This window comes from Symphodus melops (assembly GCF_947650265.1).
Source record: "Symphodus melops genome assembly, chromosome: 3".
Lineage (NCBI taxonomy): Eukaryota > Metazoa > Chordata > Actinopteri > Labriformes > Labridae > Symphodus > Symphodus melops.
Window position 1 is genome coordinate 11109726 of NC_136693.1, and position 22448 is coordinate 11132173.

At 38.9% G+C, this 22448-nt stretch overlaps 1 protein-coding gene across 1 annotated transcript in view; it reads left to right on the plus strand.

Moving 5' to 3' along the window:
- Positions 1-598: 598 nt before the first annotated feature.
- Positions 599-22448, plus strand: part of mettl15 (methyltransferase 15, mitochondrial 12S rRNA N4-cytidine) — a 41223-nt gene continuing 19373 nt past the window's right edge. The window contains exon 1 of the mRNA XM_079338942.1: positions 599-685. Coding sequence (XP_079195068.1) covers positions 641-685 — 45 coding nt within the window. The 5' untranslated portion in view covers positions 599-640. The remainder of the gene's footprint in view (positions 686-22448) is intronic.

Below are 22448 nucleotides of genomic sequence, written 5' to 3' on the forward strand. Positions count from 1 at the left end.
TTTAATGCCTGATGTGGGCAGTATTGTTTATGAAGAATGCAAATATACTTATCAGCTGTATTTGCAGTTTTCCACATATTTTATGGAACTAATGTTAAAGCTACTAAGTGTATTTCAATTATAAAATTGTCAAAATTTGTTCTCTGAATTTTTACTGTAAGGTAAATCTAAATGATGTTTTACATTGTATGTAATTGTTGAATTACATAACTAAATGTTTTAATTCTTGATAACCATTTCTGAAGATATCCAAACACCTTCAGAATCTCATTGTTTTCAGAACATTACTTGAAGTCCATTACTCTGTTAATATATTTTTCAAACTACTCACTTTGATCCAATAAGATAACAAACCCTACTTCTCTATATTTGCATTAAACAATGTTTCTGTTGGTGTCCCCTCATATCTTCACACTCATTTTCTCCTCAGATCATTACAAGGATCATGACTTTCCTCGTGTCCTTGCACTCCAACCCAGTGCTTCGGAGAACAAATCTGGCGGTGTGGAGAGCATGCTGGAGGTCATGGAAATCAAAATTGCACTCATCTACAGTTTGTGCATCTTCTGGCCCTGGTCCACTAAATGGACCTGAAGAAGTGTCGCCTGATTCGCATGAAAATGCTCCTCACACTCCTGTCATGCTTAGAGAGGTGCTTCATTACTTAGACATCCAACACGGTCAGGTAAGATTGGATCTTTAGTATTTCTTGCAAGATTTTTTTGAGGTACTGAGGGTTAATGTCTAATTGCAAAAATAATCATTTAAACATGCCAGCATTTCATACACACCGGTAGTAAAATATGTCTCCAATTGATGTATTTTCACATGAACCAGCCCTTAAGTGTCTGTTGGTCAAATCTTACATGTCAGTTACTTAAATATCGAGGACTGACTGCCCCTGCTGAAATTAGCAATGTGATTAGGCCATATTTGTATTTCAGACATTGCTATCTGGTTTGCTGTGGTTGCTGTGGTAATGCCTTAGACATTTTAACTCCTACTGAGAGGTGAACACTATGGAGTCAGGGCGCTGCTGGTTCCTTTCGGTCACATGCAGAAACAGTCAGATCTAAATATGTAGAATTTAGGTTTAAATCATAAACACTTTAAGGTAAAAAAAAGTCCTAAAGGTCTGCTCTATAACATCTAAATAAACCTCATTTTCATTTGTTGATAACTGTAAGAAGCGACTTGTTTACTCACAAATGTCCTGCTTACCAAGATGTTCTTTGCTAAGGTACAAATTGTCTTCTCACACCATGTAACAACTTGTTGTTTTAAAAGCAGACATGAACTGGACAGGGTGCCAGGAGCTTGGCTTTCCCTTAATGTATACTATCAAGACAGATGGGCATGAGTCAAAAGCCTTCTGGTGTGGCAGGCAGCATAGAAAGGGAAGTGATGTCCCCTCTCTCCATATAATGCCTGGTCAAGACAGGTGGGGGCCATGGGTCAACAACTTAGTCAGGAATTGCGCCACTGTAAGGTTGTTGGCAGGACACAGGGTGCTGCGTTGCTCCTGCCTGAACTTTAACACCTCTAAACTCCTCCGCTGTCCGCCCATTTGCCAACTGTCCCGAGACAGCTTGCCAATCAGATGCTATTAAAAACATTTTGATGGATTTTGTTTTTTTTGCACTGTACATGCTGTGCACCTCACTTTGTATGACGTACTGTGGAAATGTTGCATAGAAACACTAACGAGTCACGTTTTCAGTGTTGTTTCCCTCCTGATAATTGATTTATTTATTTGTTTAAGTGACACGTGTGATGTTGCACTGTCACTGACTCTATAACCGTGGTCTTATAAAGCTGCTGAATACTTTACATGTTCATAAAGCTGAATTTTAACTCAATAACTGATAGTTTCACTTGACAGAGCTGCCATTTAAACTGTTACATTTTCGGTGGTTAAGTAATGGTGTCAATAACAGATCAGTTGCTGCGAGGAGGAAACACAACTCCCCCCAATGTCAGACAAATGTCCACTTAAATCACAGAGGACAGTGAGATTAATCATGTGAATGGCTATTATAGAATGATCACTAACATGTAATTGCTCTTGACAGCTGAAGCCGAGTATGAATGGAGTACTTACGTGATGATGGGTGTCAGAGCAAATGCTGCAGTTAAACCAGTGTGTGTAAATGGTGCCTTTCAGTGCCCTGTTCCCTCCCACACAGGACGCCTGGCTGTGTGTATGCAGGTACCTAATTTGCACTGTTAGCATACAATGTTTTCATTGTTTTACAAATGGCCATCATGCTTATTGCAACTGGATTTAGATTTCTTCACAGAAAGCATAATATTAACTTAACAAAGAGGCACACAGCTCACCTCTAATTGACTGAGAGCTCCAATGAAATACATGCTGGACAGTTTCTTTGCTGTTTTTTTTCTTCTTTTGAATGTGAAGCAGCACAAAAAGCAACACGGACATTGCAATGGCATGCTGCCAACCACTGTAACTGCAACCTGTCTGCAACTCAAACATTCTCTTCATAGAGTCACTGTGATTGGCTAACTCTGATTGTTTGATTTAGACCTAACCACAATACTGTATATCTGCTGATAGCCTATAACTGTTTGAGGAGATATTTGGACTTCTGAGTGAAATGTGCAGAAATGTAGTGGATGGATTGTCCTTAAATTTGGTAGAGGTACTATTATCTCATTTAAAATGGTTTGTTATAACTAAGCTGGTAATTGGGCTGTTCCTTTAACTTTCACTTTAGCGCCACCATCAGTCCAGATAAGTCAAACGCTTTTGTAACATTTGCAAAGTATTGTCATATATCCTCATTTTTTGAAGAATTAATCATTTAGATTGTGTGTCGGAAGGAGGTGTTTGCATTTGAGAGTTGAACACATTTTGAAATCATGTCAGTGACAGACGATATATACTAAAAGGTTTACCAACCAAGACAGAAGAGCTGAAAGTGTACAGCGCTGAGGATTGCACATAATGTTTAGAGAAATTGGCAGAACCTGCAAAATCTTAAATTTCAATATCGAAGTCAAAAACGGAAACTTAAGTGAACTTAATACTTTGATTCTACAGTTATGCAACACCAAAAACTCCACATTTCTGAATGTAAAGGTGGTCTTCTGTCTGTGCTTCTATAAAACCTTCTCTTGAACTTGGCAATACTCATGGTTCTGTACGAGCGTTTTGCTGAAAAGGACGAAGCAAGAGGCGTCCTCCAGTGGCGCAGGCTTGGGTAGAGGACCTCCTCTAGAATAGATTGATGAGAAAACTCTTTTAGTTCACTCTCAACACACTCAACACACACCCCTTATGGAATTAATCAGGCTGTAAGTGTTGAACCTACTTTTTTTCAATCAATGCCTGAGCCTTTCAACATTGAACTTATTCTGAGCCGGTACGGTTGAATGTTTCAAGTTGGTTGGTTAAATGAGTAAGATTTTGGGCTTTTGGGTCCCTGTCATCAAGTGATTTAAAAAGTCAATCATATGCTTGACCTTGGTGTCGCTACTTGCAACACAATTTTATATGTGGCAGTGATGTATGTTGCTAAACATGCTAGCATTACTTAACACATCACGGAAGTCATCCGTATTTGAAATAACGAACATTGATATTGACTGATAAAAATCTGCAATGTGTTATTCAAGTTTTTAATAATAATTAATTGTGACGGGGAAAGGAAGTCTGATAAATATGAATATTTAAAATGTTATCATGTGTCATTTATGTTTAACAAAATACTTGCAATATGCTCCAACTGAACTCAGGAGAATTTCGAAATAGAAGTACTTTTTCACCAGGAGATTGACACCAATCGATCTAAGTTTAGCCGATCGCTAGTTGATGATTTATCTGATTTTCAAAATGGTTGGAAAGCAACCAATTTCCCCTCAAAATGAAGTTAAATATAACATTCAGAGTGAGAAGATACTTGATATACCTTTTTATAAGCGTTTCTCACTATACTAGCTGAAGGCTTAGTGTAGCTGTTTGTCAGGAGGCTTAAGACCCGCCTCAGCTCGAGCTCTTTGACTGAAAGTAAGGGTGAGACAGTATGGCCACCACCATTGACGGGCTTCCAAAGCCCCCTGCAATAACAGATGGGTGTCCATTAACAAACAGTCTATGGTTTAAGTTCTGGGTCATCGTGAAAGAAACACAAGCTGTAATTCCTTCAAAGAAAGAAGCAGGTCGCCAATGTGGAGCTCGCACACCATAAATAGCATAAACAAGTCTAAACACAACTGATGATGACAATGTAAATCTAGCACAGAAATACAGCAAACATGCAAACCACAAATCACAGGTGTGGTAGGGCACTGAACCACAGCAGACCTAGTCTAGTGCTGAATGCTTATTCCCTCTGTTATGTGGTTTATCTGGCTGGCTGTACTTCGGACACACGAAGAGACACTCTGTTCTATGGATAGAGGACCACAGAACACTTCACCAGCTGCTGCTTCTCATTTTCTTTTCCTTTTTTTTTAGTTTTAGATACAGAGGCAGAGAGAGGCACCATACAGTTGTGTGACATGAAAGAGTTATCAAGTACAAACCCCTTTTTATTTTCTGTCATTCCCACATTTTTACATAAAAAGTGTGTTTTGTTGAATTTACAGCTTGCTCAGACCGCTCATGAAAGTAGTTTTTTTTGTTGGTGGTGGAAGGGTATCTTTAATTGTGTCTCTCATCGGACTACTCGTGTCAGATCAGGATCTTTTTTCTTTTGTTTCTTTGACCAGGTACAAAATGTTACCAGCTTATATAGTGCAGTGTGAATAAGGTTAACATGATCTTGTCTTTTTAGATTACTAGTTTAAAGTCCCACAGCTGAATCTTTGGCTATCTGAGGTGAAAAACGACTCTCATACAGTACATGGAGTACTGAGTATTATTCTGCAAGACTCTTTTGAAAATTGAAATACAATTGACAAAACTCCATTGTACAACCTCAAAGAAGCCATTTGGAATATTTAAGTATGTGTGGTATAATTGTATGTGACATTCAAAAATGTGCGCTATTTGGATAAATGGTCTGTTTTTGTGACTCCATCTGTATCCTAACTTTTATTCCCTGCGTCAGCCATAAGGTGAAGAACAGTTGTGAGTACAAGCAAAGGGGTAACACGATCTTGTCCCTCCAAATTAGTTAAAAGCATTGCAGGTGCTGTGTGGGCCACAATGCTGAAGTCAAGACTGTCTTTCAGAGTAAATGTGAAGTGAAGGATGTCAAGGTGGTGGAATGATGATCTTATTTAACATACTTTATTCTTGTAAAGAAAATGTAACACTGTGAACACAGGTGCTTTATGAATGATGTTTAATTTAGTTTTGATAAAGCACATACACATTTTTTTCTCATTCACACTTTCTCTTATGGCAGGTAATACCTCATTTATATTTTGTAGCTATGCCAAATGACTTGATGCACCTTTTGAATATCATTTACTGCAATCCACAATTACGATTTTTTTTAACTTTAATTGCAGCTGTAATTTGTCAATTATCTGAACACTGTCTGTTTTATCTTGAATAAGCTTCTTATATTGTTCTCTAGCTTTTCTCCTAAAACCTCTTCTGGGCTTTAAATGTATTTTCTTTTTTTCTCTTTTTTTTCTTTACACTCCTTTTTTGGGAGTGTTGAGTAGTGAAAGAGGAGGCTGGTAAATAATTGATTCTTGTAATTAAACACTCCAGCCAGGGATGCTGGGGCTGATTGACGGCCAGATATTAGGCCCTTGTCTCGTAAGGTTGCAAGTTTAGTCTGAGGTTATCAGTGGCCAGAAGAGTCTTTCTCCCTCCCTGCCTCATTACTTTCATGAGTAGAACATTTCATAGTGGACTGGTGGGTGGGGGTGGTGTGAAGACAGTCTGGGACTTCATTAGCCAAATGGGGTGCCTCGGTCTGCAGAGCGCCAAACCGTTCAGCCCTGCTGAGCAGACAACCTAACTGTGGGTGCTTCACCACACCGTCCTGTGGAGTTGTTTTAGATCTTTCATCTGACTCATTCTTCAGATGCAGGTTCACCTGAACAGCAGCTTCAACGTATAATACAAGCCTGTCTGTGTCTACCTGAGCAGATGGCGTCCATAATATATTTCCTCAAGTTATTTCCCCCCTCCAAAAACCATATTTGGTTATCTCCAGTGTTACTACATTGTGTGCAAAGCAGTGTTTCTTCCATATAAAAAAAACAGTATAATATCTATCATGCAGAAATTAGATCTGACCAAGTAGTATTAGAGAACAAGCTTTCCATGAGTGCTGATAGAGATTACAACATCAGTGAGACTTTCAAGTATTGGCTTCACTCTGCCTCAGGTGTTCTGAATCATGTTAATAACCATTACTGCAGTTTAGCTTCATCAAGAGGGTACCGCAGAATCACACAGCCACCAAAGGAATTGCATACAAACTCTAATATATTGGTTGAATGATGAAAAAGAAAGATAAATGCTTCAACTACAAAGTAGTTTGTCTGCTGTAATGTGCTGGCACCCAAGAGTGCAGGAAAATGTTTGTCTTGTGCCCTTTTTACTACTACGTTCTGCTAATAGAACAGCTAGCAATATCACACGCAAGGTTGTGCCATTGTACTGTATAACAGCACAGCGGTGGTTAAGTCATAAACTTTTTGGGTAAAACTGCTCCTTCCTTTAGTGTGATAATGCACAATTCAAACTTAAAGCAACAACATGTAGGAATTTGATTTGGTGCACTTTGGCGCCCACTGAAGGTCTCACCGTGCAACTCCTCTCAGACAACTTGAATCTTTTTACAAACAGGGCAAAAAAAGTCAGCAAAGACATTGTAAGAAGTCGAAGCACCATGTCGATTGACAAAGTACTGTATTATTACCGGGGTTCGCACAAATATGACTCTGAAAGGTTCTAACTCTGAGCTAACTTTTTTAGCATAATATATGATATGATATATATTTTTTTTATTTACTTGTATGCAAGCTGCTAAACACGGGACAACGAAGACACAGATAACGATTTAGCCTAACTTTCCTTTGCAATCTGTTCATTCATATCTGCATCGATGGACACTCTACTGTCAGATTGTGGTTTTTTGCCTAGGCTGTTTACCTTCCTTTTCCTCGGTGCCTCGGCTGTGTATCAAACTGTGAATACTATTAAAGTAGTACTAAGATGGGCTGACTTGCTTCTTTTTAAAACTGAAGGCTGCTGTGTGAACCAGAGCTGTAAAGAACCGCACTTGTTGTTAGATGACTGCTTCCCTCTGCCAGTTACATAGTGCAGTAAAAAGGCGATCTGGCCACACTGGACACGAGAGAGATGCCATTCCCCCTGTTGACAGTTATCATGCTATTACATAGAAACTTTAGAAAGTACTGCATTCCAAGATGGAAAAGTTATATACTGTCGCTGTAAATGTTCTACTGAACAAAATTCTTCCTCCGAATGTTGCACTTCATTACTGTTCGGTTGACTTTGCTGTAACAGAATTCACTGCATGTTGTGTCTGCGTATGTCTGTAATGCCTCCTTTATAACTGATGCTTTCATATGATATCATATTACAGACAGCGTGACACAAGGGGTCCACTGGAAAGGCAGAGTTTGCTGCTACAGCATCAATTACTGATAGTTTTATTTGAATATCATTTTAATATCTGTTATTTAAATTGTATAACTCAATGCTCACACGCTACCAATATTGCTAAGCAAAGTAGAAATACACTGGAACCTGTAGTCTATGCTAAAATGATACAATTATAGCAGGTTTTATTACAATATTTACATTTGTTCCTGTTGTGTGCGTGTGGGTATGCTAATCAGATACATGCCCTGTGGACAGCTGGATTTAGATGACTCATTCCTGCATCGCATCTTCAATCAGTGTTTGTGTGAGGTCCAACTAGATTATTTTAGTGGTCTTTCTTAGCAATATGCTCAGGATAATAGGACAGCAAAACATTTTCATTAAGTCGTGTTTCTTTATATCACTATAACAGTTAATTTTAAGAGTCATTTTAGTGACTATAAAATGAATTGATGGCAACAAATACCTTTGTTAGGCAATTTAGACTTGATGATTTATCCGAAATGTTCATAAGTATTTAAATAATTTGATGTTACTATTTGATAAAAAAAAAGGAAGAAGAAGAAAAAAAAATACATTGTATTACCTTGCACTAGTTAAATATTTGTTCTTTGGTTGAAGCCCAAGTTTAAATCATTGTGGGACTTTCTCAGTAGCTCTTAACATTGGTGCATTTTGATAACTTGCTCTTGTAATTGATTTATCATGCTATATGTTGAGGATGAGACAAAATAATTGTACTGCAGTGTTTAATCTTCCTGAGTCTGGTGATACAAAGATTGAATTGCCGGTGCCAAATAACCATTATAAAAAAAATGCTACTCTGAACAGATTTTCCTGCCAATATGAGCTAACAAGTCACTATTTCATGACTCCTCACGGTGGCACTTGTATCATGCATAAGGGTAATTTAATTGGACGGTAATTGGCCAAAAAAGAAGTTGACAGTGGAATAAAAGAAAAAAGCAGATAGAAAGAAGATAATGTTAGACAGAAAATAAAAGTATTTAAGGGATAAAGCATGGTAAGAGGTGAAACGGACATCAGCTTTCTGTGAATAAAACATGAATCCTGTAATGAATGCAGTATTATATTCTTCAGTTAATCAGATATGATGTATCATTATACAGCAAGTTGTTTTTCAATATATCAATTATTGCAGAATGTTTTAGGATATTAGCTGTGCCATGGGCCTGTAGTGTATGATATGGTATTGTCTCTAATCGTATTCTTGCATCATAAGAAATGGGCCCACAGCTCAACTTAGTCTAGTGTCAGCAGGCAAGTTTGTGTGTCGGCTAGGCAAATACAAGCAAAGTAATTCAAATGTGCTGTTCAACTTCTAAGCACGTTTTTGAGATCAAGTACACAATGTTTATCAGTTGTAATCAGTGTCAATAATTAAAACACAGGTCTTGTAGCCAATTAAAACTGAGAGTTTAAATGTTTAAATTGGTCGACCAAATATGATTCTTCTTAGCATGTGATCCCTCATCTAAATACTCTGTATTAAACTGCTGTTGTACCTCTATGATAACAATCAGTTGCAGTGACCTTCTCTGTGTAACCAACATTATCCATATTCCCAGCAGCATCCAGATAAAGTGCTGTTGTTCTCAGCTGGTGTGCTCCCACTCCTTGCCTACTTTGTTTCCTGACTAATTTGGCGAGGAAGAGCATGTCCGCTCGACACTACATGACACTGCTGACCTAAGCCAGTGACATAAGTTTCCGAGCTCCTTTCTCACTGTTCCTACACAGCTCCCACGTCCACAGTTTAACCAGTGTGCCCTTGATCTGTCTTGCTAGCTTCATAAGCTATAGAAACCTTGTGTTAAAACCACTTATTAAACACATGCTTGGTTCTTCTCAGGCAATGGCCTCGATCATTTCTATTCAAGAATGTGAGGGGAATCCTTTCTGAGTACTTTTGCATGCATTCTCATATTCATTTCTACATTGCAGGACACATAATATGGTCAGTGCACAACTCTTGAACATTATGCATAGCTCACAACGTCTTCATTTCTTGATGATGAGAATCTGATGGACCAATACTCACACTGATAGCTGTGCCAAATGTCGCAGATTTTAGCTTCACTGTATCTGGAACGTCTTGCAGCTAATCAGCCCTTACACACAGTTCCATACAGTCTAGGTAGCCTTCAGCTTCTCAGACTGACTACAATGCCTCCTGATAGGTTAAAAAAATAGATAAAGGCTTTGGGCCAGAGCCGGCTTATAGTCATTTTTCCAAGACAGCTTGAGGTCGGATCTTTGGTGATTTCCTCTGTAACAGTCTACAGACCTTTGTCAGGTCTTCGGCCTTGAACTTAGTGGTGGACAATATCACCACATAGACAGCGAGACAACTTAAACATTCTAGTGATGAATGATCCTGTCTTTATTCTGGATAGCCCACTGTTAGATTCATGATTTCATCGACAAATCTCAATGATTTGTTGAATATTTCCTGAAGACAGCTTCAGGTGCAACCATAAAGTGAATAGTTTTCTCGCTACATTTTTGGGAAGGAAAATTTAGCCTCCGTTCCAAACAGAAAGTTGTTGATGTAAAAAATGCCCAAGTGGATGATGTGTTGCAACTATATTGCAATTCCCACTGATTAGAAGCTATTTGGACAGCCCATTGACACTGAGGCAATCAACAAGGTTAACACACACTGGGATATATAGTATAGTCTGCAGCTTTATCTGCACTGCAATAAGTAGTACAAATCATTGGTGATGAAACCAGTGAAAGGCTAAATGCAACTTCATCAGCGCATAGGGCTACAACATGCAGACCTGCCCCTCCCCCAAACCAACTCCACTGCCCCCACCCCATTCCCCAGTTCCTTTCTTTTCATGTCATTGTGTCAACCCCGTCTACAAACTACTGGAAGCATCTTCTTAAATGCCCCTAGATGTCTTTTCCCTATTACTGAGGCCTTCATTTAGCTTGACTCGTCTTTGCACCCGCTAATGGACTTGGCCCTGTTCTTCTTTTGTCTTCCTTTAGTACCATGAAATTCACCTTCAGGAGAGAAAGCCCTCTTTCTTGATGCCTCTTTACATTCTGTGAATATAGTTAGATTATTCTCCCCCCCCCCTGCCCTTTTTCGCTTTCTTTCAGGCTTTATATAGTTTACATTGTTTCCTCGGCACTATTGATAGTAGTGTCACACTTAAGAGAAATCCTTCTGAGCAGTAAAGAAGAGCAATGAAGCAAGTAATCATTTTGAATAGATTCACCGCATCATTTTTGACCTTATTTCTTGTTTCCGGTTAAAACAAAGAAACAGCCTTTTGGCGTTTATATCACAGTTTGTAGCATTTCCTGTCCACTGGATGCTACTAGTCTATATTTTGTTTTTTGAACAAATATGTAATCACTTGAGAATAACAACACATGAGGTCAGACAACCAGATTGAAAACACGATGTTTTCATTGTCACTAGAGACAATGCTATTGATAGAAAAACAGCATTGGGAGTTTATACAGCCTAAAGCTGCTTATGTTTACATTCAGTCCCAAAGCTAAAGGCAGTGTGACATACAGGGCAGCCAAGTCCTTAGGGAGGAGTGGCATACAGTATATACAGTAGTCTTTTCTTGGACAGCTGAAGACAGTGTTTGCTTCTCCTCTGCTTTACACACTCTCTGTTAGTTTCTGTAGACTTTGAAGCTGCTCTTTCTCTGGCCTTATTTCAGCAACTGTACTCAACATAAGTGTATCTAACTGTTATTTATTTGGCCCCACGATTGTAGGCCTGAAAAAATAACTAGGTAGGAATGTATAATAACACAAACCTCATAACTTCTTTGCCTGCATTCGTTCATTCACAATAATACACTGCAGCCCATAACCTCTGTGGTTTTGCATACAAAATCCGAAGAGCTTTCCTGTACCTTCCCTTATGTTTACATTTGAATAGTGTAATCCACTTCCTGACCGATGTCAGACCAACTATAAGTGTTATATATTCCTTGTAAATCAGGACATTTAGTCTTTTCCAAAGATCCCCTCCAGACATTTTACAAGAAATTCTAATTATTCTGCTTGGTATTTAAATTTGCAATGGATGTGATTTTTCTACAAAAAAGTTAAGTGACTGCAGTACAAATCCTTGAAATTAGATACTCCACTTTTTATATTATTTATTTTACAAACACTAAACACGTTGACAACAACATCTCCTACTACTCTCAGAAAATGAGTTCTCAGAATTGGTGCACTAAAGTGTATGTGTCCGCTTTTCATCTGTGAGTTGGATACAGGACCACAATTAGCTTAAAGGCCAGCTATGATGTGTGTGTGTGTGTGTGGAGGGGGGGGGTCGTCTCCCGATGTAAAACATGACGTAAAAACGCGAAGTTCAGATTGACATCAACAAAAGAGCAGAAAACATAATAAAGCCATTTAATTATGAGCATAAAGATTATAGTGGTTACAGGCGTACACTCTGTGAACCGTGCAGCTGTCACAGGATACAAACATCAGTCTATAGAATAGTGTGCTGTTAATAATAATAATATAATTATTACATTATATCATGATACAGCAGTCACAGTACAGGAGGTAAGATGGTATAGTATAGTGTTATTAGATAACAGAACCAGTTATAGTAATTATAGTATTGTATATTTTAGTATAGTGCAGTACAATATGTCTCAAGAAAAATCGTCCAGTCCAACATAGAGGCAGCAACAAGAGTTCTAAAATGCAATTATAACATCTAGTAAGTCCACTTGGGTGTGTAATACATGTTCAGGTTTTCAGGTGTGAGGATTGTGATTTGACTGGACTCATCAAAGTCATGTCAAGTATTTCACACAAAGGAACCCTCTGGCCCGATTTTTCAAGCCCAAACTGGCCTGCTACAGTGTGGGGAGACTAATTTAATTATCATGAACAACTCTGTCCCACAGCTACTCAACAGAGAATTGAGGCTGTGTTGAGGAAACCATGCTTATCTTAAGTCAGTTTGCTGAATAAACAGAAACACCTGCTATGTGAATTACCTACTCGTAATTTGTTCTGAACATCAAGTATTAAATCATTAAAGGTTAGAGGCACTGACACACCAAGCAGACGGCAAAGAACTAGGTGGCGATGAAGGTGGTCTGTGGTGTCGCCTATCATCAACTTTGTCTTGACCAAAAAGTTGCACTTGAACGCGCCGCAAAGACTACAACCGACAGTCAACCATCACGTGTGTCCTAACCCTAACTCCACTAAAAGGGTGAAAGCATGGATACTACAGTGGTAGGCTCAAGGGGCTTTCCTGAACCTGTGCCAAGAGCTGGAGAAATGAAACCTCCCAACAGCCAATCAGAGAGATTCTTCTTACCAAAGCGCCGATCGACGTCGATTCAACATGTGGAATCGGTTGAAAAAAGGCAGAAAGGGCCCGATGATAGCGACAGAGCTGGACACACGGCAAAAACTAGGGCGACGATAGCTCACTGACGGTCCAGCTAGGACCGACGGACAACATTCTCCTTGGTGTGTTTAGGGTATGAAAGGCATACGTTGTTTTTTAGGACATCTTGTACTGTTTAATATTGATTAACAGTCTTTGCTGGATGGTACATTAAATTTTGACACAAGATGCGTCCCGCAATAATTCACTTGTTCAAGTCTGCAATCAGTTTTATGCAAAAAGGAATCTTTCCATCAGAGAAACGTAGCTTAGTAAATCTCCTACCTGCAAGACAGAAACAGACAGTTTGGCTGGGGGGTGGGGGTGGAGAGTGATGACTCATGCACACAGTAGAAGTCCCTCCCTTTCTATTTCTTTCTGTGTCCAATCACGTCTTCCCCTAGCTGTCAGTCATTGCCTCCAAATCAGATCCCCCAATGCTTTACTGTCCCCCCTGTAAATCACTTTATTTGCAAAGGTTTAGAACCTGCAAAGTAAATAAAAATGCCATTAACACGGCTTTGACAAGCAGATTGTTCCTTAATAATGTGATTAACTTACAGTGCAGATGATCATTCTCTGCTTCAAGGAGGGTTTTTATCATGCAGGGGGAGCAAATTCTACTCAAACTGTACATTCCAATTTTATAATGCACCACGGATGAATTTAAATGTTGCTACTTTATTGAACAGATTGTTAAATCTTGACTTCTTCATCATTTATGAGTAGCTATAAAGATGACTCCTCTTCTATCAAAAAAACACAAATGATTTTCCTATTTATCTTCAGCAGAATACAAGTGGTCTATAAAATGGTAGAAAAGACTAATCGTTACCTCAAGTTGCCCACGTATAGTAAATATTGAGTTATTGGCTCATAGTTTCTAAGAAGATACAAGTGCCTGCTAACTGTGTTCCTCCAGGGAACTCCGCAGCTCCACTATGGCGTAAGAGCAAGTCTCCGGACTCCCTGAAGTGGGCGGATGCTTGACATGGGCTTTATAAGCTTTATGTGGAGGAGGACAGGGAAGGGGGTTTTCCTCTATACACCAGGTTTTTATTGAAAAATAAAACAAATATAACGAAAGAACACGGACAGTGTTGGCATGAATTATCTCGTTTTCAAATAAAGAGTGTATTAAGAAAATGAAGGTAGGGAGGAGGGAGGTGTTTGTGGTTGATGATGCTGAGGTCTACGATCTTTTTAAGATTAAAAGGAACGTGATCGTCATCAAAGTGGATTTCAAAACTTTCGATCACAAAATCAATTTAAAAAATGGCAACACATTGTGTAAAAGGATGTTGTGTATTTAAAGGCACTGGTTACATCCTGAAAGATTTCCCAGAGGGCTTTGTGTTCCTGGCACAGTTCATCTTCATGTCTCTAACCGAGAATCAACAGCCAAGTGAGTTAAAGGAATAGTTGTAAATGTAATTATTCCAGTAAGACAAACGAGCGTCCAAATATCCTTTCAATAAGGAGTCATTACGGCCTTAAGATTGGCCTCCTCCTCCAGCGACTGAGACCTGAAATGGAGATTAAGAGATAAATAATCAGGGCTCTGAACTGTTAACTGAATGCACTGCTATCTCACAAACATTTGAGTTTGAAACACCAGAAAGAAAACTGTTGCCGTAACACATTTAATTGAATAGATGAATGTTTAAACCCATTGGGTCCTAGGACGTCTGAATGTTTATAAATGTAGACATTTTAAAAGTCATTTTAAGAAACGTGTCATAGAGTAAAGAAGTCGCAACAGAAATGAGTTAAAAGAAAAGCGTCTGCATTTCCACTCTTATAATTTCCACTTTTATTATTATTTACATCACGATTAGACAATATTGCAATATACAAGTTTTTGCCACTATGCATTTGATGTGCATACATAATTATTCTGTCTTTTCTTGATTCACGCTTTTCAAATGGTCAAACAACCATGAGGCACTTCAAATGTTTGTCACATATTGTTTGAGATTTATCTGCATAGTGAACTTTAATTGATAATTCAGGTGTTTACAAAGAAGAAATTGGCATAATACAGAATTCTCTTTTTGTTTTTTTAAAATGGCATCTGATGATGTTTCTTCTTGTAATGAGTACTTCAGGATCAATTCTGTCAAACATCTTTGTTCCTTTCTGACGTGGTATCCGGGCAGAATTAAATGTTCATTTTCCATTTAGGAGATTTTTTTCTTTCTGAATTTTCTTCTGCCAGCCCCATTACAGGGAAGGTGAGAGGTAAAGGTGGTGTTTTTGCTGTGGTGCCCATTCCCACAGGGTCTTTCTCCTTTCAGCAATGCAAAGTGATACATTCACACCCACAGGCAATATTATTCTGGCACAAGTTTATGTAACCTAAGGGACACTCTCTTAGCATCCTCTGACAGCTCAGACATTTTTGGATGTCCCAGGATCAGCACCTCGGACAGCGATCATGACACGTCAGGTACAACTGTTAAAATCATCTGGCTGAGCTGCATCTGTGCAAGTATGAGAAAAATAAAAGCCCACAGCTCCAACTGATGAGCCAAATAAAATCAAAAAGTGAGATTTCATTCTAAATTCAATTGTCCCAGCTATTCACCTTATGATGGCGAGTTCTAATTTTCATCAAAATATATTATTTCTCATTGTTTTAATGTGTTTTTAGCACTAAACACTATCTCCACTCAAGTACACTTACTTGCCTTTACTTTCTTGAATTAGATTAATTTTATTGCAGGTTCTTTCACTCGTTGTTCCTCAACCAGTGGCCCAAAATAAAATCAGCTGCGCAATCATGTAATGTCCAAAATTCTTCTTTGATCATTTAACCAAGCAAGGTAAAAAACAAATAGGCTTTACAAAGTCAATGCCGAACCCTTAGTAGAAACAGGTTGGTTTGTTATTTAAGTTGTGTCCTTGTTTGGTTGCCTCACAAAGACGTTGGGTTCATCTGAAATAGTAGAGTGTGACGTTTTCGCTGAAAGGACTTCTTGTGACCAATCAGTGGAAGGCGTTTTTCTCAGTGCAGAGTTTGTTAAAATGCTGCCTCTTGTGCCTTATTGTCTCTGAGTGGACTAATGGAAACAAAATAAATTCTGTTAACTGGTTCTAAAATGGCCACATAAATTTGTGTTAAATTTGACAAAGCGGTTTGATTAGGTGATAGCTAAAGCCTGTCCACACAATGTACAGCTGGAGTAGAGTCATCAACTAAAACACAGTAGTCTAACGGTTCTCTGTTGTTAGGCTGATGACATTATCTCCACCTCTGCTCATAGAAAACAAATACAGGAGTAAAATTAGTTATCATACATTTCTAAAAGGCGACAACTATAGAAGAGAGCCAATGCTGACCACTCCTCCTCATCATTTAATTTATCCCACCTGCCTAAACAACACACCATAAGAACCATCTTTTAAAGAAGACTTCACACCTAATACCAACGAGGTGTCAGATTTAAGTTGTAACTAACACGATCCATAAGTGGAACTATCTCAGTTTGCTTACACCTAAACGTAGTGGTGCGTAATCTCCTTCCTAAATAAGTGATGATTTTAAAATTAGGCTACTTTTGAACTAGTGCAAACCAGAACTGGCCCTCATACCCCACCATGACCGTAGTCCTGTGAAAAAGATGCCATTGTGTCAGAAAAATCCAAACTCCATGTATGAGACGCTTCCCTTCTTTACCCTGTATCAATGTTATTTATCACATCATTATTTAATGCAGTTTATGTACAGCTAAACAATATTTACATAAATACCACGGGAACACTTACCGTACATTATATTCCACTTACACACAGTTAAATAAGCCTTTTGAGCTTCATGAAATGTTTTGTGTGATTAAAGCACTTTGAAAGTCAAAGAATCATAAAGACACTTAACCATGTCTATGTGTGTCATCACAGCCCAGATTGTGCCTGAAACTTGCTATATATGGTATTCAGAGACACCATGACAAACTGGCCTGACAAGCCAGCTTCCTGAAATTGTTTAGATAGTTTTCCAGTATGTCCTTTGCTACACTGGGGGAGCACACACATCTGTGGACCAATGGCATTATGTCCTCTTGCAGCCAATCCAAAAAAGGGATGTCTCGAGAAAAAAAAAAAAAAGAAAGAAAGAAGAAGAAGAGGCGATGCGAGCTAAACAGTCAATAATATCTCAAGGAAGAATGGACAGAGAGAAAACAGAGGTCCACGATTCAGCAGCTAAAGATGTATTTATTGTTTCACAAGTTAGGTCTGTCAAAACATTAAGACTTAAGTACGATGTAGTACAACACACATTTACAAGTGTGTAGGGAAAGTGCTTGGCTCGTAGTTGTCACTAAATTTGAGCCGAGTTTTGTGATTGATTGGATCATAAGAGGTATTGTTCACTATTCAAAGAGTTGTGATCGTTCGACAGTCATAACAGTTTCACACATTTTATTGCTTTTAAAAGTGTAATTTCATTTTCTACTGAGTGTGTACACTGTACTTATTAATCTGTGGAAATTAAAGACCACCTGTTGTGTCTGGTGTTTGTCTGGTAGCGTGACTCGTAGCAACACTATTTGAGTGCGCACTTAATGGAACTGTGTGAATCTGTCAGTAAGATTTACACAGCAGTCCTTTCTGCAGCATTACACCCTTGTTAGATTTTGTTTGATCTACAGGTGTGTTCACTTTTGTCTGTGCCTTGTTGTCGTACCTGTGTATACACGTCGGAAGCTGTGGGAGCATTTTGTAAAACAAACAGTGTCTACGTATTTTAAAGGCCGCCACGGCGCAGTGACTGACACTATGATTTAAAAACAAACTCGAAGACAAAGGAGTCGAATAAATTCATAATTTGTAGGTGGACTTAGGTTATGCTGAAATGATCCTTCAATAAGTCATCTCCTTCTAACCTCCTTTAAGAGCAGCAGATAGCTTCTTGAGGGCGAGGAGGAGAATCTGTAGATCTCAGATGCAACAAGCGTGACTAATGTTATATGCCTTATGGTCTTTTATGTAATGCAATGACTAAGTTCATTTAAATGCATAAATAAATAATACAACCTTCACTTTATATGGAAGCAATTATAGATTGAATGAAATACATTATTTTACTCTTGAATTTATCTTTCAAATCCCCTCAACTCCCTTTCCTATTAGTTCAGCCTCAGCACACCTTTAATCATATGTCACCTACAACTAGCACTATAATATCCACCTAATTAGAATTGATCCTTTGGGTACCATGAATATCAGCGCTAAATTTCATGGCAATATATCGTGTCAAGTGTTGGACGAACAGGAGCGCAGAGGGGCCGGCTGATAGCTCATACTCCGTGTAGCCACATGCTTTGCATTGCTATAAATAAAGCCAGACATAAACAGACCTGTTGTATGATCCCTCTGTGTGCTCTTCTAACTAAACAACCTGAGACACTTAGGGGAGAGAAGGATGGAGCCGTCACATCACCCTCCCTTGTACATATAGTGTCTCGTTTTGCACATTTGCCACATGAAATCTGTAAACGCAGCACCAGACAAAAAAAACTAACAAAAAAACTTCCTTTTTTTGACATCCGTGCTCATTTTCTACACAAAGATAAGTAAAAAAAAAAAAAGAATATGCTTACATTATTAGAATGATATGACTCAGAGTGTCTGGTGTGAGCTTTAACAACACTCTCACTGAAACAGCTGGGTCTTTTTTTTCCTACTCAAAATCCTCATTTTAATCTGTTTCTCATAAGAATGCTCAAAAAAAGAAGTAATAGTCGAACCAATCTTAGTCTCTCACGGATGCACAGACTCCTGAAAAGGTTGACTTATACTCATGACTTTCTTGCCTAGTAGGACTAATTCATTCCCTCTTCTGGATGTTTGGAAGTGACCTACAAGCTCCACTTGGGCGGTTTTGTGGGCAAACACTGTCTTAGCCCGCGTAGACATGTCGTGTCTTAACTAGCTCAAATACCTTTTCAGGAGCCTTTATTTACAATTGTGCCAAAAGAGTGCAAACAGCTCTGAACAGATGAGGAATGAAAGTATTTGTTGCAACTCTGCAGCATTCCTTTGACAAAAGAGAGATTACCTTAACATACAGAGACACATTTGGAAGGAGCCCCCAGGCAATGAGTTTTGTCAACATTTTTGTGCTTCTGTATCACTTGTTCAGTCACTCACTCACTCACTCACTCTCTCTTGCTTACCCTGAGAGACATGGGTGGGAGGTAAAGCACACTGTGAATTCAGGCAGTTGAGGCAAACGCTGCATGCACCTCAGACGCCCCTGATCGCCTTCAACATAATCTATTGACAGAGTAATTGCAGGAAGCTTTCATGCCCTTTGAGTTAGTCTGCCCTCACTGGCCATCTGTTTTGTTCACCCTACCCCCACCGCTGCCTCCTACCTGTGAAACACTGTATTCAAAGTAAGCTAAGACACTTAAGATAGAACTTTATTACTCCTGAAAGAAATTCTCATGACAGATTGATGCTAAGTTACAGTAAGGAAATAAGAACAGTATAAAAGAGCACCAAAAACAACTGAATGATAAAATAGAATGTGTGTATGAGGTATGTCTAAAATAAGATAGAAGTGCAGTAAGTCATGTAACAAAAGTAAGCTAAGTAGAAAGTTATGGTTTTACTTTGCATTAGATGTAGAAAAACTAAAAAAAAAAAAACACCTAATGATAAATGGAAAGCAGCACATGAAGCTAAACACAACAACTACACATATTACAACACAGATATAACTTTAATATCTTTAATCACAATATCGAGACACAACTTGTTTACGTCCTTTTAAAGTGAAGGTTAGGTAACATCAAACAGCTCGGTGAAACAGTATAATTGTGCCTGCCTCTCCTACGCTGCACTTTTGGCCCCTCATGTTATAGCAGATGGCTTTCCATCACTGAGTCTGGTTCTACTTTGAGGTTTTTGCATCTTTTAAAAGGAAGTTTTTCCTGCCACCGCTGCCTTGTGCTTGCTCATTATGGATTAAAGTTGGGTCACCCTAAATAATAAACCAGAGAAGTACAGTCTAGAAGTTTTATGAGACCACTTGATAGATTAGTATTAATTTGATGCAATAAAGATACATTTCAATCAATTGGTTAAAATCGTATTCATTTGTAGGATAAAGTTGATATAGTTTGGGCATGGCAGAATTTTCAGTGTGAAATTGGTGTGTACAGCGAAGTGCAGAAATGCACTGCACTGTCAATCCAATCAAAAAAGAAATCACCATCAATACCATGAAGTCAACCTCCACCCTCGTCTGTTCATGCCATGCTCTTATATGCTGCATACCGGCTAAAATGTGTTGGCGCTCGTGTCTCGCCATGAACTTTGTGTGACAGAGAAAGAAATGCAAACCAGTTACCTCCACTCTTGCCATGGCAACGGACGCGACAAGAAAAGCGATCCTGTACCTGTGTATCTGTCTCCCTAATGGTCTGTGTGTTGGTGTAACAAGATCTGTAAAAACTCCCCTCAATGACATTTTAGATCCCCCACTGTAACTGACCTGGGCTGGGGAGTCACAAGTAGGATTTAGGTGAGTACTCAGGCTTCTCTCAGGTTTACTGTTCCCCTTTTCCTAATGAATTCAACCAGAAGAAGACTTGAGATGAGGCCCCCTTTTTCCATACGGGGAGGATATTATTTACCATTTTTTTTCAGCTGCATCTGAAAACTCTCTTAATGCTAAAATGAAACCCTACACTTGATTTCTGTAAGAAACTTCAATCTCACCCTTACTTTTAATAGAACACACCAAATAAGCATCTCAGAAGTATTTACCTTTTCTATAACGGAAGAAAAGCTCTCACTGAGAGGTCTGTGGGGTGACGACTGAAGCATTCTTGCACCTTCCAGCCTCTCCGTCGGACTGCACCACTCGGACCACTCCTAACTCTCCTATTCCCTCTGCTGGGAAAGGCAGATATTGCACACCCTAAACTCGGTACGAAACACAACACTACAGTAAATACTTTTTTGTGTTTTTCAATCAGCTGCTTTGCTTGTGGGATAGCCTCAGTTTAGGTGAGAGCCTAGAACGCTGAAGCTCCTCTGTATGAAATATCGATGGGGATGACTCACTCCCTGAGTTTGGTGTCAATCATCATTGCAAAAATGCCAAGCCCATTATCACCCAAATCTTTTGAAGAAGTTGTTTTGTCCATCTGCGAGCAGCAGCGGCACAGAGAGGAGGCATTTGGAGCTTTTTGGAGAAGCCTGTTTTCCCTCAAGTTGCTGGAACAAGATTTTTTTCTTTCAAATATACCTCATAAATGACCTTGTAAACATACAATTCTGTAGTTTGGGTTGCAAGCACTCAATTTTTCATTCATTTAGTGCGTGAGGATCTGTGTGTGTGAGTGTTTGAACTGCTGGCACTGAACCTCAAAAAGATAGTGAAGAAAGTGTTTGTGCAGCAGTGACAGAAATATGAACACACTGACCCCCCCCCACAATTTCCTACCTCTAGAATATCGAGCATGGTCTGACAGTCTGTTAGATCATTGTGTTATGATTAAGCTTTACCTTTTGTTTCTGTCCACGGTCGCTTCAAGATGTGATAAAATATTTGTGTGACTTGCTGCAAACACTCCTTGTCTCCTGGTTGCTTGTGTCGACTGTTTGGGTAAAAGCCAGCCTACTTTGCTGTTTGTGTTTGTGTTTTCCTTTTTTTGTATGGAATAGCACAACAGGCAAGTTCATTATGCGTGTGACTCATCCCACTAGCCCACACCCCCTCCCCATCTGCTGCTGTGCGCTGGAAAGGAGAGGGAACCGCCATTGATCACTTCTTCCCTCACACATGCACGCAGACACCCCACCTTGAACGTCACTATCGATTGACATGTAAAATGTTTTGAGGTTTTTTTTTTGTTTGTTTGTTTTTTTTGGGGGGGGGGGGGGGGGGATAGCTGGCATTTAGTTTTTGTGTCATTTTACATTTGTTCCCCACCATTTGCTGACATTTGAATTAATCACAGAGCAGAAATGGAAGAAATGAAAAAAGTCAAACATCAGGGCAGGGCTGTGATTTTTTCCTTTAATCTGTAGCAGTCAGGAAATATATAAGGTAATATGCCTGGACAGGAGGTAGGTTTTTTGTTTTTTTTGTAGTTGGATACAGCAGAGTTGAAAGTATCCTGACAAACAGAGCAAAGACGTTATTGGCAGGTATTTGACATTTCCTTGAGAAAACCATTTCCCTCTTTATTTTTCTCAACATAGATTTTAGTAAATGGTGCTTTGAACACAAAATGGCTAACATTTTTGACCAAAACATTTCCGTTGATAAAATAAAACTAGTTACTAACCCATATAACATGTTAATTCATTAATATCAACTAAATGCCAAATAAAGCAACCCTATCTGACATCCTCAACATCGCCTTTTTTTGGATATGGACATTTATGTACAAATAAATCATATCACTTTCACGAGGGACTTGAGGGTTGCATCACAGCTAA